This window comes from Limulus polyphemus, unplaced genomic scaffold (assembly GCF_000517525.1).
Source record: "Limulus polyphemus unplaced genomic scaffold, Limulus_polyphemus-2.1.2 Scaffold211, whole genome shotgun sequence".
In the NCBI taxonomy this organism is placed as follows: Eukaryota; Metazoa; Arthropoda; class Merostomata; order Xiphosura; family Limulidae; genus Limulus; species Limulus polyphemus.
This window is the reverse complement of record NW_013665821.1, coordinates 156,093-172,851: the sequence shown is the minus strand read 5'-3', so window position 1 is coordinate 172,851 and position 16,759 is coordinate 156,093. Positions and strand designations below refer to the sequence as shown.

The 16,759-nt window shown below is 30.0% G+C and overlaps 1 protein-coding gene across 1 annotated transcript in view; it reads left to right on the top strand.

Annotated features, from left to right (window-relative positions):
* Positions 1–16,759, top strand: part of LOC106478434 (rho guanine nucleotide exchange factor 7-like) — an 85,703-nt gene that overhangs the window by 51,686 nt on the left and 17,258 nt on the right. The window contains exons 14-15 of the mRNA XM_022382030.1: positions 8,387–8,594; positions 13,506–13,601. Coding sequence (XP_022237738.1) covers positions 8,387–8,594; positions 13,506–13,601 — 304 coding nt within the window. The remainder of the gene's footprint in view (positions 1–8,386; positions 8,595–13,505; positions 13,602–16,759) is intronic.

Sequence of the window (16,759 nt, the reverse complement as noted above, 5' to 3'; positions counted from 1 at the left end):
TACAATGTTGATAATTATTTTTTAAGTTTTTCACTTTGGAGATGGAATTAGAAAAATAAAAATCTGAAATGACTGAAATTTTTAAAACGATTTTGATATTGCTGTGGTTGTACCATTTGTTGCATTATTTTGACTTCTGCCTCATGAATCATTTTAATCTCTGCAAAGAGATAATCTAGTATCATCACAAGTTTTCTTGCCAAATAATAAACCTTGTACAGTCTTTGTTTTGTATGATGTATATAATATGCAACATGTGGGACGAACTTCTAATCATCTACATAGTTGCATGAATCAGCATAGATCTCAAAGTAAAAATTATGTGGTAAATATGGTCGAATTAGAACATTTTGGAATTCATCCCTTCAATAGTAATTACACTTTTAGAAATTGTTAATACAGAAACAAACTGATTACAAAAAGAAAATGTTGACATTCTTAAATACAAAACTTTATATCCTTATGATTTGAATCAAGATTATAATGATACTACTGCAATAAGTTTAAGTAATAATAATCGCATTGGTAATTTCTTTTGTTTAGATAGTAGTAACAAGAAGTGTACAAAAAGAAAAACTAGAGGAAAAGGTAGAAATAAAATAAAAAGGGTTAACTTTATTGATTTTTGTGCAGATTTAGATAATAAGTTTATATATTCTTGCTAAGATTCGTAGTTATTTCCACGAGAATGTATATATGCTAAACATTTCAAGGTTAAAAATATTAGCGAAAACTGTAATGAAATTTAATTTTCAAAATAATCATGCTAAACACTTAATTTCTGATATTATAAAATTTAGGCTTAAGGTAAATAAGTGATATAATTAAAGAATTGACAATAAGAAAATCATCATATGAAGTAATTAATTTTAAACATAAAATTGTTAATGATTTACAAATTTTTAAAACTTTGCATGATTCTGTAGTACAAATTTTTTTCTTTAAAATAATTAAAACCTATCATCAGTTTTAAATATGAATTCTGATACGATATCTTACCTCTACTCACAAAAAACTTTCTTGGCTTATACTGCCCTCTATTGGTGCAAATTTTTGCTTGCCACTAGCCTTGATACTCGCACTTATCTCTGCATACTAACATGTAAATGATTATACAGCAATTTTATACTAATAGGAGTGCAACACTACCTCTATTGTAATTAGCACCCTCTCTAATCTTGCAACTGTTAACCACTTCTTGATTGGCAGTCTTATTGAATAGACATGTTTTTGCTTGTGGTTTTGATTCACTTATCCAGAAGTTTTTACCTTCTTAATTTTTCTACTTCAGTTACATTATTCTTTAACCTTTTTGTTCTCTTTTGTGGAGTGTTATGAATTATTTTATTTATCTTCTCTCCTCTTTCAGTTGCATGAGTTATGCCCTCAAAGTTTTGGTTGGTCACGACTATAAATAACTGCTGTTACTGCTGCAGCGGAATTACAAACCACGTCCAACAGGTCACGCCCATGATTCTCAGCCTATGAAGTGTCAGCTCTGGTTGGTTGGGAGTTGACCAATTTCATGCAACAATTAGAACAACTTGATGATTATCCTACCATGGTTTTTAATGAGTGGGAAGTTTTGGATTTGGACAACCTTTTTTCCCTTCCTGAATATGCCTCTCAGTCTGTATCATTTTGGGGGACTTGCCCAGACCACTTTTCCCCTTGGTGAATTTGATTATTCAAGTATGTAAGGATCTGTCTTTATTTTCTGTTTCCTATGTTCCACTCTGCCATTTTTGGGAACAAGCTTTGGGTCATTGTTTAGTGTTACCTGCTTCCCTGGAATTTTGGTTTAAGCGAGTCATTTTGGGGAACATTTGTATTCGGGGGGTCAATATGCCTCAACCCCCACGTACTATGGATAATCATGTTTTTGCTTATCATCATTCCAATTTCTCTTATTTGGACTCTCAGTGTTTGGTGTCACTTCTTCCTTAGTGGTGGTCGGACACCAATAATATTTCTACCTTTTCCTGTAATCGTCTTACTCTGACCATCTTTCTCTGGTCAGGGCTGGTGCGAGCCAGACACCTTCAATTTGTTCATGATTGGATGTCCTTGGTGGTCAATCCATGGGTTCTGACAGTTACTTCAGTAAGTCTGTTCCTCTACTTCCATTAATCTTGTCTGTTGTCTCACAATCCCATTTCCTTCACTCCTTCTTGGGATCCAGTTTTTTTTTGCCTGCCTGATTCATTTCAGGTTGCCTTCGTTTCCATCATTATATGAATGTCTGGCTACTTCTTGCCTCCTCATAAGACGACTCAGTCCTAGATGCTCAGTTTTCTCCAGGATTTTGTCATGGTGGGTTGACTTGTCAAAGTGGAGAAGTTTTTACTTACACCCACACAATTTTTGGTTCGTCTCGAGTGTTTTTCAACTCTCTCCTCCGTCAAACCCTACCTGGTCCACTTCATTTACCAGCTATGGAATGTCTTGCAAGCAGCATCTCATCCTTTGCATGAGAAGTTCTCTCTTTTAAGGACATGGTCTTCTCTCAATGCCCTCGTCCCTCTTAGTTGCACTCTAATGTTTCTTTGTCAGTGAGTTTTGATAGCCCTATCGAGCCTTGTTTGGGATCCCTAAGATGCCTCTATTACCCTTCCCCCTCCCTTACATACTAATTTTGATTGGTGGTTGGATCAGAACAATGCTACAGTGGATGTTCCTCTTGCACCTCCTCATCTGGAATATCACATTTTATGGATACTTCTCTTTCTGGATGGGGGGTATATCTCAACATCAGAAGGTTTTGGGGCAATGGTCTCTTCATCTCAATCTCTTGGAACCTCCTGCTGTTCATTGGGCTTTCCTTCATTTGCTACAGACTTTTTGGGGCTGGTTGGTGATGGTACACTCCAGTATTTCTTTGGCAATTTTGTACATCACCAGATAAGGGGCATTGGGTCAACATACCTCTGTTTTCAAACACTGGATCTTTTTTTTGGGCCCACTGCCATCACATCACTTTTTTGCTATGTCACACTCTAGATGCCTTGAATTTGGTCACAGATTGGCTATCACATCCCAACAAGATTTTCCTTGTGGAGTGGTCTTTGGATGATCCTCATGTTTTTCGGGTTTTATGTGTTCTGTGTGGTGTCCCAGATTTGTACACTTTTGCCACTTTTCTCACTACACCACTTCCCTGATTTTGGCTTCCTGTTCCCCATTCTCTGGTGTGAGCAGTCAATGCTCTCAGTTGGGATTGGTTGGGTTGGTACCTATATGTACATCCTTCTCTTCATCTTCTCCCATGTGTCCTTGTCATACTTCAAACCACTCTGTCTAGTGTTCTACTAGTGGCTTCGTATTGGCCAGCACACACGTGGTTTCACTGCAGTGCTGGTTTTTGGTTTTGCCTCCCTCTACTCTTCCTTTATCTCCGACACTCCTCCATCTGCCACACTCCAGTGTGTCATCTGTCCGTACCTGCTCTCTATCTTCACATGTGGCTTTCTCTGTTCCCATGCCTGAAGGAAAGGGATTTTATATAGGTAATTTGTCATTCCTGTTGGTAGAAAGTTGCTGCATAATCATTTGGATGTTAGTATGCAGCAATAAGTGAGAGTATCAAGACTAGTGACAAGCAAAAATTTATGCCAATTGAGGGCAGTACAAGTCAAGAAAGCTTTTGTGAGAGAAGGTAAGTATCTATTATAAAGACTTTTTAAATAATCTAGATATAAATAATGTGCAGAATTTACCATGTGAGTTCTACTCAAATTCTTTGGCAGATTTATTTCATAAGCATATTATTACTGGAAATTTGGATATAATGAAAGATGATTCTTTAAAGAAAATAATAGAAAAGGATGCTAAATACATAATAGCTACAAAATATAAAGAGTAGACATTTTAAATTCTATAAAGAAAAACACAGATGATAATTTTTTTGAAACTTAATTGTTTTGCACATTATCCTCCAAATTGGTTTTTAGAATGGAGATATATTATTAATAGAATTGAAGATAAATTAGCTTTTATTAATTTAACTAAATATCCAATACATATAACATTTTTTACATTCAAAGCTAGAATACATAAGATACAGGAAAAATGTATTATTGTGCCTATCGATAAAGCCAATTATAAGTGTTTTTATGCACAAATCATAACTAATGAGATAGATACTACACAAACTTTTAAATTACAAAGTAAGTCTAAAGAAGATATTATTAACAACTTGTTGAAAGCTATAAAAAATTTAATGTTAAAACAAATCTATATTCAGAATTACCATATCTATATAAGATTCCTAGATTACGTAAACCTCTCATTAAATTTTGTTTTATTTCTAGTTCAGTAAATACTATACTTAAACAACCTGCAGTTTTATTAAGCAAATCACTGAATTAGTTATTTGTTAAATTACAACAAATTGCAAATAATAAACATGATTTCTGGATAATTAAAATAATGAACCTGTGTTAAAAACTCTAGAAAATTTAAATAAAACACAATCAGCAGACAAAATTCAAACACACAATTTCACTATGTTGTTTACATCTAATCCACTTAATGGTTTGATAATAGTGATAAATTCATTAATGGATCAATTTATAGATCTACCCAAAGAAGCAAAAACTAACTTTTACTGCTAGTAAGAACAAAAGGATATTGAGTTTTTGTGTGTATACATAGGAATTATTTATTTTGATAAGAACATTTATAAACATTAGTAGGTATACTGATGGGTTCTAATTATTCAAGCTGTGTTGGTAATTTATATGTTTATTATTATGAAAATAAATTTAGAAATAATTTTCCAAATCTGGACTTATTTTCCTTAACATACAGGTATATTGATGATTTGATTAGTATTGGTAATCCAGGAATAAGTAATTATATTGGTAACATTTATCCTACAGTCCTACAGATTAACACTTTTGTATCAAATACTGAAGTAAATTATTTAGATTTAAACATTAATATAGTTAATGATTATAGTAATACTAGCTTATAGCCTGTAAAAAATGACAGGGCAAGTACTACCTCACATATCATAGCTAACTGAAATAAATAAATTTTGCGAAATCAAGCTTTACCAACAAACAGGCAGAAAAGGGCAGTTGAGGCAACCAAATGTCAGTAAATTTCTTTGTGATACAATTAAAATTAAGATCATTCATGAAACGAATTTGTGGCATATTCATAGAATAATTATTATTAAAAACAGTTAGATTAACATCTAATATATAGAAAAGCCAGTGCATTTTGGTAACACGACATTCCAACAATGGCTTTTATGTCATGTTGCTTAGCAACAAAAGTATAATCTAATATTGTTATACTGAAAGTATAAAATGAAATGTATAGACAACAAAACTGGAAAAATATTTGGTGATTTCTTAATTTAGTCTTTGTTGATTAAAGATGTATGTTTTTTATTACAAACATTTGTGATATAACAGAAAATAACTAATTATGTTTTTACTTCAGGCTTATACCAACACTCACTACACTTATAAAGTTTCACGGCACCTCCATTAACACCTCCCTTGCACTCCCGTCACTAAAATTGGAATGGGCAGACAGTAATTGAACTATTCTACTTGGATAAATGCATTTTAGCTTTTGTGACTCCTCCTATTTCAAAAAATCAAGCATGATGTGACACACACACAGTGGCTTTTATGTAGATTAGGTTAATATTTATCATAAAAGAAATGATTTAACATTTCAAATTTATGGACTTTCCTCTCCCAATAGTAATGTCATACAGAGCATTATACATTCACAGCTTCTTAGGTATTGTAGAATTTGTAGTAATGTACAGTTCTTAATATCTAATATTAATATATTGGTAAACAAACTGATTTTTAATGGGTTTGATGAGAAAACTTTAATTAAATATCTTAAATAATTTTATAATAAATATAAAAATTATTTATCAAAAATTTAAAATAGTGATTTAAACAAAATTATAATATGTGCATTAAAAATAATTTCTAAAATTATTGTTAAGGAAATTATTGGAATTACTTATTGGACATTTCCTACCTTACATAAGTAGATTAATGTAGTTGTATCACCTTCCCTATATAAGACCTGCTACTGTGTGGATCTCTTAAGAACCATTGAAGATCCAGATAGTAGCATGGAAAGGGTGGCAGATGAGAGCTGTATTAATAATTTTGATTGGGCTTAGTATAGTGATACCTTAACATCTTGGTATTTATGTCCAAACATTATATTGGGGGTTGGAATGCTAACTTTAAGGACAGTTTTGCTGTCTCCCCCATTGATGTCTATTATTTCTTTCTTCCTATTATTATTTTTATTTTGATGAGCAACCAACTTCCCACATCTAGCTGCAGATAGTGAACAGTGGTAAAGATGTGGGATGTTGTGGGCTAGAGCAACCACATCTGCTCTTTTTTTTCCCCTAAGCATGTGAGACAGGTAAGGTTAAGGTTAAACTGGATAGTTGGTGTACCCCCAATGGGGTTTTACTTGTGCTGGTACCTGAGACACCCAGGGCACATTATATAATGACCCATCTTATGATTTGTGCCCTGGTATTGTACATTTGTATTGTGGCTGCAATTGTTTTTTAATTTTTTTTTCCTCCCATAAAATTAAATTTGGATATGCTATGTGAAATTTATGCTATCCTTCCTATTGATGTATTCTTTTTTTCATTTTTAGCTTTCCTAAATAAATTTTCTCTCTCTTATGTATAATATTATAAATCTTCTATGCATCTGTTTAAACGATGTAAGAAATGAATGATCCGTTTTGGATTGAGTAACAAGCTTCATCCACTGCTGGTAGTTTCAAAATGATGTTATGAAATATTAATGCAAGTGATTGAAGCTCATTATATTACTTAAAATGAATTCTGTATACTGTTTTTTTTTGCTTGATTTATGTAGTTTATACTTTTGTGATTTCTACCTGATTTTGCTAATATCGATTTGGCTATTTGTATAAACACCTATTACATTAACTTTTGTTTCAAAGATGTAGAAGCTGTGTTAGGATTTTTGTGATGTAGGATTTGCTGTTGTTAATTGGTGTTTTAGGTTTGGATTTTTACTTTTGAAACTACACAAGTTTCTTTATTTGGATAAAGTTCAATTATATTTGTTAGATGAGGTCTAGGTACTAAATGGTGATCAATATGTTGAAATTAGTGCAGTTTGACTTTTTTCTTAGGTGTGTTATTTTTAGCATACTTATGGGTAAATATTGTAGAACATAAATTTTTATTTATAACGTTTTAGTTATTGGCATAGTTAAATTTGGGGTTACCTTTGAATTTTATTTTTCCAAGGCATTCTTTAAAATATTTTTTAGCCATTGAAAATTCAGCAGATACTTTTATATAGTAATTATTATTGAGGTAATGCAAAATTAAGCATTTAATTCTCAGAAAGGGACTTGTAAAAGTCTACCAACTGAATGTCACAAATTTTTCTTTAATCAATTTTGAAAATTTCAATAAAAAACCTTGCAAAGAATATAAAATGAATTTTCCTTGAAAACATCATTTGAGTTAAGAAAGGGAGAAAAAAAGAAAACAAGAAAGAATATAATTTACTGATATTATTTCTTTATTATTAAGTATTGATAATAGAATTTGATCTTTTTTTTACCAGTAGTAAAAAATGTAATGATCATGACAACAGTTTGGGTGGGTACAGGAATGCTAGTTTAGTTTTTGTCAGGAGTAGTTATTTCTGATGTGAAAATTATTATTTAAATTTTAGACATTATAATAGGAATGTTATTTCCTTATATACCTCCATTTTTCATAACTAAAAAATAACTATTAAATTATTACAGAAATAAAGTATATAATGAAAGTTTTATTTCTAGCAGTTTGAAAGGTAAAGCTACAATTTCAAATGATGTATTGGAAAAAAATATCCCTCCTAGTCTGCAGTCTATGAACTATTTCATTGGTATGTCAAACATTTTGAATGAGGATCAACAAGACCCTGAAGGTGTAATGCTAAATTGCCTTACCTTTTGGTTTTTTTTTTTTTTTTTTGTTTTGTTGTTGTTGTTCTTCAACTTTAAGATCTTGCCTCCAAGAAGAAATGAGTTGATTGCTTAGGCTGTAAGGCAAATGTCATAAAACATAGTCCTTGTGGAACTTTTTATGTTAATTACTTACAACCATATTTTTGTATCATGAATATTCTGTTTGGAATTACCTGTCTAAGGACTATCGTTTCAGAAAGTTGATTGAACTAATTTCTTTGGCATAACATCTCAAAAGAATTAGTACCAATGTCAGAACTATCAAGAGATGATAATGATAAAATGGCAGTTTTTTCATTCATCTTGGTAAAACCAATCATGTTATAAAGGTTTTGGACTGTGATGTGTTTCTCTATAAAACTTAGGTGAAGTAATGTTTTTTTAGCAAGGTGCTGGATCATCATGCACAGGGACAACAACAGTTAATGACATTAAAGTTACTCCAACAACAGCTAGCCAAAGTGTTTCAGGTGTAGGTAGAGTGTGGAAGATGTGGAGCTTAAAGCCTCACCCACCAATGCGACCATGTCTAGGACTGTCAGCCAAAGATGAGGTCATTTTAAGGAGGGCCAAGGCAGGACGTAAAGAAAAAAGTTAGTACTCTGAAACTTTAAGTATTTTTATCACAACAGTTTTAAAGATCAACAGTCATTGAGTAAATGTACTGAATCATTAATGGGTTGAATGATAGAAAAAGATAGCAGAAAATTTTGTAATTAACTATTTATGTAGTTGGCTAAGTAGCATTTTTGGAACTAGTCAGATTGTTTACAAACAACTCTACAGAACAATTCTGATGACTTGCTATTGTTTATATATATAATGGTTAACAGACCAGTTTTATGACTTTTCAAATTATTATATAAGAAAAAGAAAATCTCTTTGCTCAAGTACACCAGTGTAGATATTCAAGATACTTGCCATTAATGCCAGTTCCATTGTCTAAAGGAACATTGAAAAAGCTACATAACATGAAGTCAGATTTAGCATCATACAAGTATGTCTGTTGTAGTACTAATGTTTGAGACAAAGGTTGTTGTGAAAATGATGATAGGGAATATAAATGAAAACAGTGAGATATTTAAGTTCTTTAAATGTCTTTGTGTATGGTTTTGTAATGGAGTTTAATGTGGGATGTGTAGCAATAATTGTATTTGGGTGCTATTTTTCTATGATAACAAAAATTATTTTTACACTGTTAATGAGCACTTTTAAAAAAAAATGCTTTAAATTTTCCCCCCAGTTTTTAGACATTCAATTTTTTTTTAACGATGCACCTGTGAAACTTCCTTGCATTTTATGTTAGAGAAACATCTTTTACTGTACAAATTATTAAAAGATATACATCTGATATATTTATGAGAAACCCTATAGTAATCACTTTGTAACATGCAGACAAAAGTGTAAGTTTGGGACATGAAGAAAAGTTTAGATATGATTTCAGAAGAAAACCAGTTGAAAATGGTTTCATAAACATCGTCTACAGAAATAGAAAACTTGAATGTAATACATAGACATAATTATTAAGCTTCTATTAGTTGATAGTGTGTGTATGATAATTTTGGTTATTGCCAAACTAATACCTTATTTTTAAATAAGATATATAATTAACAATGTTTAACACATTGAATAACACTGCATGCAAGAGCTTTTGGAAGATGATTTTTTTATTCCATGCTTTTGTAGTGCATTTGGCAGATCACATTTTAATATGGGATCTTAATTTTTGTATGGTTTCTGACATTCTTCTTTTTGTATTTTTACTTTGTCCGACAATTTTTTATATTTTTGTCTGCATGAATCCACACATTCAAGTAATTGACTATTTTTTCTAATTATGTGAAGTTTCTACCTTATTGTTGAGTCAACAAATAGTTTAATAATCATTTTTATATAGATGATTTACTGTTTCTATCTGCAGCTGTTTTATGATGATTAAACTCAAGATTTTTCAGCAGTGATAGATCCCTTTTGTACATTTTAGTCTAAGCTATATGAGATGGCATGCCATATTAATTATTTTGCTTATATCTTATAGCTAAATATTGTGCAAACAAACTGTTATATTAAGCTTTTGGCAGCAAACATACCTAACATATGATAGGTCTTTGTGTGTTATCAAACATAGGTTGGTTCATAGAGAATTTTTTCTCAAGTTTAAAATTATAGCATTTATGACCAAAATGTGACTTGGCTATGCACATTTGTTCTCTTATGGATTTTTTATATTTCTTTTTGATAGAGACATCTTGACAATATATTTGTATTACTTGAATTAAAGAGCACATTTTAACAAGTGTAACAACTAACTCAAGTTTTTCCATTTTGGAAAACATAATTATGATAGGTTTTTCTAAAGAATTTTTAAACATCAGTTACATTAATTGTTGACTTTACATACTTGGTCAACAGCTTAAAAAACAAAAATCAACAAAAACAAAACCAGTAGTGCTTACCTAACTAAAATGGTGAGATAGAAGAACTTATTTTTCAAGTGAGCCTAACATTTTTTGGACCAGTATCCAGTGTTGTCAATTACTGTACATAAGCATTCCCTGTTTTCAAAACTGAAATAATTTCTCTCTAAACAAGTTGTGATATTGATAACAACTCTTCAAAAACTCTGATTTATAGACATATAATATTTGTTACTAGTTTCTTTAGTTCCCTAAACTTTGCCAGTTTAAGAAAATAGTTTGTAATTTTCATTGTACCACTCATCAACTAAAGATTTGCAAAAAGGCTTTTCATGCTTTCTGACAATATAAAATAATAATTTGATAAAGATTTTCATTCTTATAACTTCTGTGATTGAGAAATCTTTATTATTGTGTACCAATATGTATCACATCCTAAACAAATGATTAGATGCAACTAAGGAAACTGGAAAAACTTCTCACCCTGTGGAGAGACCCATGTTTATCCTGTTGTGACCAGTGAACACGTTTAAGGTGTCATGTGCATACGTGCAAACCATTATTATAAATTCAGCTAAAAATAGTCATTTGAACTGTAATAACAATTTTTAACTCAAAAATATTTTAGAATTGATATTTTGTAATTTTGTAACATTTATTTAGTGTAGTTCACAAAGAAAATAAGTTCATACTTGCTTTTGTGCATAGCTTTAAAGAGTCTCATCTATAAACAACACATTTATAGATACTTTCAGAATTTTTCTACCCAATCCAAAACATAGGTTTATATTTACTAAAACAATGTATACTTGAGAATATAGTTAAGCATATTTTGTTTTACAGCATGTGCTCTGAACAAGTGATGAAGCTGAACTTTGAAAAGAGCTACAGGCAAAGTTTAAATGCCATTGGATAGAGCAGTTATAAACTGTAACAAAGTAAACAGAAATTAAGTGGGAAGCTTTAAAAGACTTAGGAACAAATCACCAATATGAAAATTTTTTTATAACTTCTTTAGACATGTTTTTTGTTCAGGAAAGTGCTTGTGTTAAATTATGTGTGTATAAAAGCTGTGAAAATTTTATTTTTTAACAAGACATCAGGTAATGCAGTAACGTTTAACAAGTATTCTGATGACTCAACTCCTTTTTACTGAATTTTATTGTTAAGTTTATGATATTAAAACAATGCATGTAAATAAGAACTTATTATTTATTGAAAAGAAACTATACTTATTAAATATAAGTTGATCTTAACCAAAAATATTTGTAACAAAAATATTATTATCTAGCCTGAACTGATGCCATTTTGAAAGGTTAGCTCTTCAGTCACTGATAAATCTTTGTCAATTTATATAGTGTTTATTACAACTTATAACCAGAAGTGGTAACTGTTGCAATTGACAAAACAAAATATCAAAAGAAATATGTTAATGAAAATCATTAAAGTTGAAATTTGCTGGTAATATAAGGTGGAACTTTCTGATCAACAATAAAAAAAATAGAAATTCTAAGACAAAAGAAAGTATTTTAATGTTTTTTCACACACAAATAAATGTTTTGAAATTTCACAACATAAATTAGAGAAAAACAAACAAATTGTATGAATTTTTCCAACCCAAAACTAATTTTATTCTATTTGATTAAGTATTTCCATTGCGAGAAGGAAGAAATCAAGGGATATCATTGACACCCCCTGGTATGGAAAGGATTAAAGAATGCATGGTTATGTGTGTTCCAGCCCTAAAAAATTTGTTAGTAATTTTTTCCAAAAAATGGGAACATAAAAGGAAATTTTTAGAGAATACCTCTTTGTTTGTTTAAGGTTAACCTGTATTATAAAAACATAAATATCAAGACTTTCATTGCTTAATATTTCACATGTTTGTTTAATATTGGAAGATGTGGGGTCAGTGATTCATTTGGAAAATAACTTTTCATTTGAGAACTTATAGTGGATTTTTGTATTTTCTACATTTGTGCTTCATTGTTGTTGTTTTTTGTAGTTAATCTGTTAATTTGATTAAACAAATGTGCAATAGCTTGATCCATTGGATTGACCCCATACTGGAGAAAGAATATTAACTATAATTCTGAATTTGCTATGTATATCTAGACAAAATATAACAAGCATTTAGTAAAAGGTACAAGTTTGTTGTACACAAAAACTGAGATGAGTTACAAAGGTATTTGTACTCAAGATATGTTTGTGAATTGATGATGTCAGTCTGACTCAGACTTTGATAAGTCAGAGTGCAAGGTAATGTTTCTGTGAAGAATAAAAATACTTTTGTCCATATTCTGGTCTACATATGGCCTTTGCATAACTTCTAGAACCTCCAAAATGCTTATTTATAGTTTTTTTAAGTATTCCTTCATATTGTATCTGATATTTATTCTTCTCTACCATGAACTGTTGCTGAATAAGCAGTGTAGGGTAAAATGAATAGTTGGTAGCTCTAACATCAAATATATAATATCTTATTGAACAATACTGTAAAAGATCATTACTTGCACATTTTTATCTCATCTGTATGAATACGGTTAATTACTTTTTAGTAAGCTGTGTGATTTTATTCTCATTACTTTTATATATTATTTCTTTCTTCTTTTTTTTTTTTTTGTACAGTAATAGGTTCTTCCAAGTATTTTTGTTACCCATTTGAATCTCCTTCACATTCTAAGTAAGCGATTTGGAAGTTTAACCACAGTTGGAATAATTTATTAAAATCAATCCACTTGATTCAACTTCAGCAGGTGTTCTTGTTTTCTTACCTGCAAATCATTATTGAATTATGTTTTTTATACATTTCTCACCCATTATAAAGTGTGTGTGAAAGAACATTAATTACTATTTATTATTCTGACTTTTGAGACAATTTTTTGAACTTTGAAGTTAAGGTACTTTTAAGTTTAACAGTGAAGAAAGGTAACTAAATGTAATACTTTTTTCTTTAGTTTTGTTAAGTTTATGAAATAATCTAATTTTTTTTCAGTTTATAAATGCAAGGAAGTTCCAGTAAAATTGAGTATGTTTCCACGGTAGTTGTACTTACTTATCAAAAGACATGAATTATCTTTTTTAAAGTAGAGGAAGATAAAAATTATGAAGGTGACATGAAGATATTACAAGTGATAGAAGCTTACTGTACTAGTGCAAAAGCAAGATATACTGTGAATTCAGGTAGGTCTGGCTTCTCTAATATAAATCATTTCTGTAACATTTGAATGCTATATTTTGGAGTCATGAAATATGTGTATTTTTATGCAGTATAAGAAAATGTAATCATGTACTACTAATTACTTTGGCCATCCTTTGCCCTTTGAGTGCTTTTGACATTGTTGTTTATTATGTTTCAATGTCTTGTTAAATTTATTTTCAAATCTTTTAAACTTGAAATTCTCTCTTAAGTTTCACTGAATCTGAAGAAGTGAATGTGAAGAACTTTTCTGTTTTAATAAATGTTATAGTGCATAATTAACCTGCTAGTTTGTTCCAGATGCATATTATTTTTTTAAGCTTTTAACTTAACTAATTTAAGTAAGATAATTGTTTTTATTAACTCTTTGACTACAGGCAGGTGCATTACACCTACTATGTAACCACTAAAGTAACCATGAGATTAGTCATACTATAACTTTTGATAATGTATGTGTATTGTCATGAAATTTTTCAGACTATCATTACACATTACAAGGCTTTTGTACGCAAAGGAATCAGATTTTTTTTAGTTAACTATTTTAATTAAAGATTTGTTCATGAATTTTTATTTTAGAATGTTGACTATCCAACATGCAAAGTAATTTTGATTTTAAGATTAAAAATACTTTTCTTCAGCTGAATTTCATTTTCATAATCTCTAAAACATCCTATATACTCTTAAATAAGTATCAAACATTTTTTGTTCCAGTAAAACTATATTTCGCCTGTTATTTTCTTTACCCTAATTCTATACGTAACTCGGAACCACCACGTAAAATTAGGAAATAAATCTAAATCACCCTCTTTTCTTCCTAAAATTACTGTAAATTTTAACAGGAAACCACAGTTGTGTATTTTAAATAGCTTAAAGCTTGTGTCAGTATACATCTGTTTATATTTACTAATTTTTTGTTTTATTGAATTTTTTTTAACAGTGTCTAACTAATAATCCCACCATACAAGTTGTAACTCACTTGGTGCACATGCAGCTCATGTTACCTTATGAAATAGCATAAAACTGACCTATAAATTACTCTTACTTTTAGTACTAGCATACCAGTATTTTGTAAAATATAGTGACATTTCGGTTACCATACATCACCTATGTGTGTGTGTATATATATATATATATATATATTTACAAATGCATCTTTAAACTGCAGTAAATAAAAGATATATAGAAAACAATTAATCTAGTGCTTGTGATGTTATGAAGTTTTTGTACTCATGTGTTGTACTTGCAAAGCCTTTTTGAATTTTGCATATGGAGTAAGTAGAAAAAGTCCACTTTGATGCCAAATTTATTGACATACATTCATGAAATAATAGTTTAATAACATTTTGAGTTTAAGTCTATAAAAAAAATTTCCCTATCCCTACCTGTATGGAAAGGGTTAATTGTGAATGATTTTTTTGTGTATGTATGTTTTCTGTGTCTAGTATTTTGACTTGTGATATTGCATATTCATTTGAATATATAAAATACACCATCTAATTGATATAATACTGGAAATTCAGTAATTTTTTATATCTCAAGAAAATTTAATTTTTTTCACAGATTAGTTTATGATCACAAAAAATGTAAACGTTTATATAAGTTGAATATCATATTCGTGTATTTATTATCAATGAAGATTTTATTAAGAACTTGGAAAGTACTGTACATGAAAAAATTAAATTATAAATACATTTCATCTTGTCTGAGAAGTTAAAAGATATCAACTTGATTTCTATAACTTTTTTAATCCTTTCCCTTTGAGGAAAAATTTTTAAAAACATGTTTTGCTATTAATAGGTATTAAAAAAATTGTTATAACCCAACATGCTCCCCAGTGGCACAGCAGTATGTCTGCGGACTTACAAAGCAAGAAACCGGGTTTTGATACCCGTGGTGGTGAGCAGAGCACAGATAGCTCATTGTGTAGCTTTGTACTTAATTACAAACAAACAAATTATAACCCAACATAATGAATTTTTGTTTAGTGAAAAATTGAATGTTATCTCTGTTCTTAGTTTCATATTTGATGATAGGCTGAAAAGTCATTTCATATACTAATCTAACAGCTTTTGTGAGATTCTTAGCCTTTCAGTTGGTATTATTTAATTAGAAACAAAAACAAGTAATATTCCTAAATCTAATTGCACTGGAGCTGAGCAAGATACTCAAATATTTTTAGTTTTGGAAAAGTGGTGAACATTTTGGTGTTTGTGCACAATTTTAAAGCATTTAAATCTTCAGATTAAGAAAACTTTTCAAAAGTATTAAGAGTATTGAATTTAGAGTTTCTTGAAGAAAAATGGTTTTAAATCTACCAAACAACCCCATCATACATAAAGGAAAAAATATGAGAGTAATTTTGTTTTTGCCATTTAATAAGTATGGGAAAATTTTGATTGTAAATACTAATGCTTCATTCAAATGAAATGTTTTGTGTAAAGGCTCAAGCACGAAGCATCTTTTTCATATACAGTTACTGTGCATTGTGGGCTGTCTTTACTAATATTATTTAGCAAATTTTTGTATGGTGTTAACAAAAGAATAACTTAGTATAGTGAATGCGTATGTATAGCATTTGACTTCTTGTTTCTTGAATTTTTAAATATTGTTAAGATATTCTGCTCACTGTAACAGAGTCTTAGAACAGTTTTTGTGTTAGATTCTGTGTACTATTAATTAATAGATGTATGTGTCTAAAATGAATGAATGAACCTTCTTTGCACCTCTTAAAGGTATAAATCAGTTTTCAGAAAGAAATTTGTCATGGTTTTTCTATTTCAATTTTGAAAGTGATGTTTTTGTAAGGTTTAACTTGTACTCCAAGGTAACAGCCATGTACCATTTGTGATTGTTAGAATTTTTTTTTTAAATAGTATTTGAAATTCTTTCTTTGCAGTATTATGTTGTACTATTTTCAGTGTAAAAATTGTGTATTCTGAGGAAAAAGCCAATAATATTATATGTTGTGTTCCATATTTTTATTTTTACAGGTTATTAATTTTGCAATTGTTTGTTTCAAGGTTTTTGAAACCTATGTGATAATTAAAAAAAATACACTTATGTGGCTCTTGTGAGTTTATTTTTATCTCCAAAAACTCCTTCCAGAATTTCCTAATATGGAGAAGAAATAAGCACTTCTAAT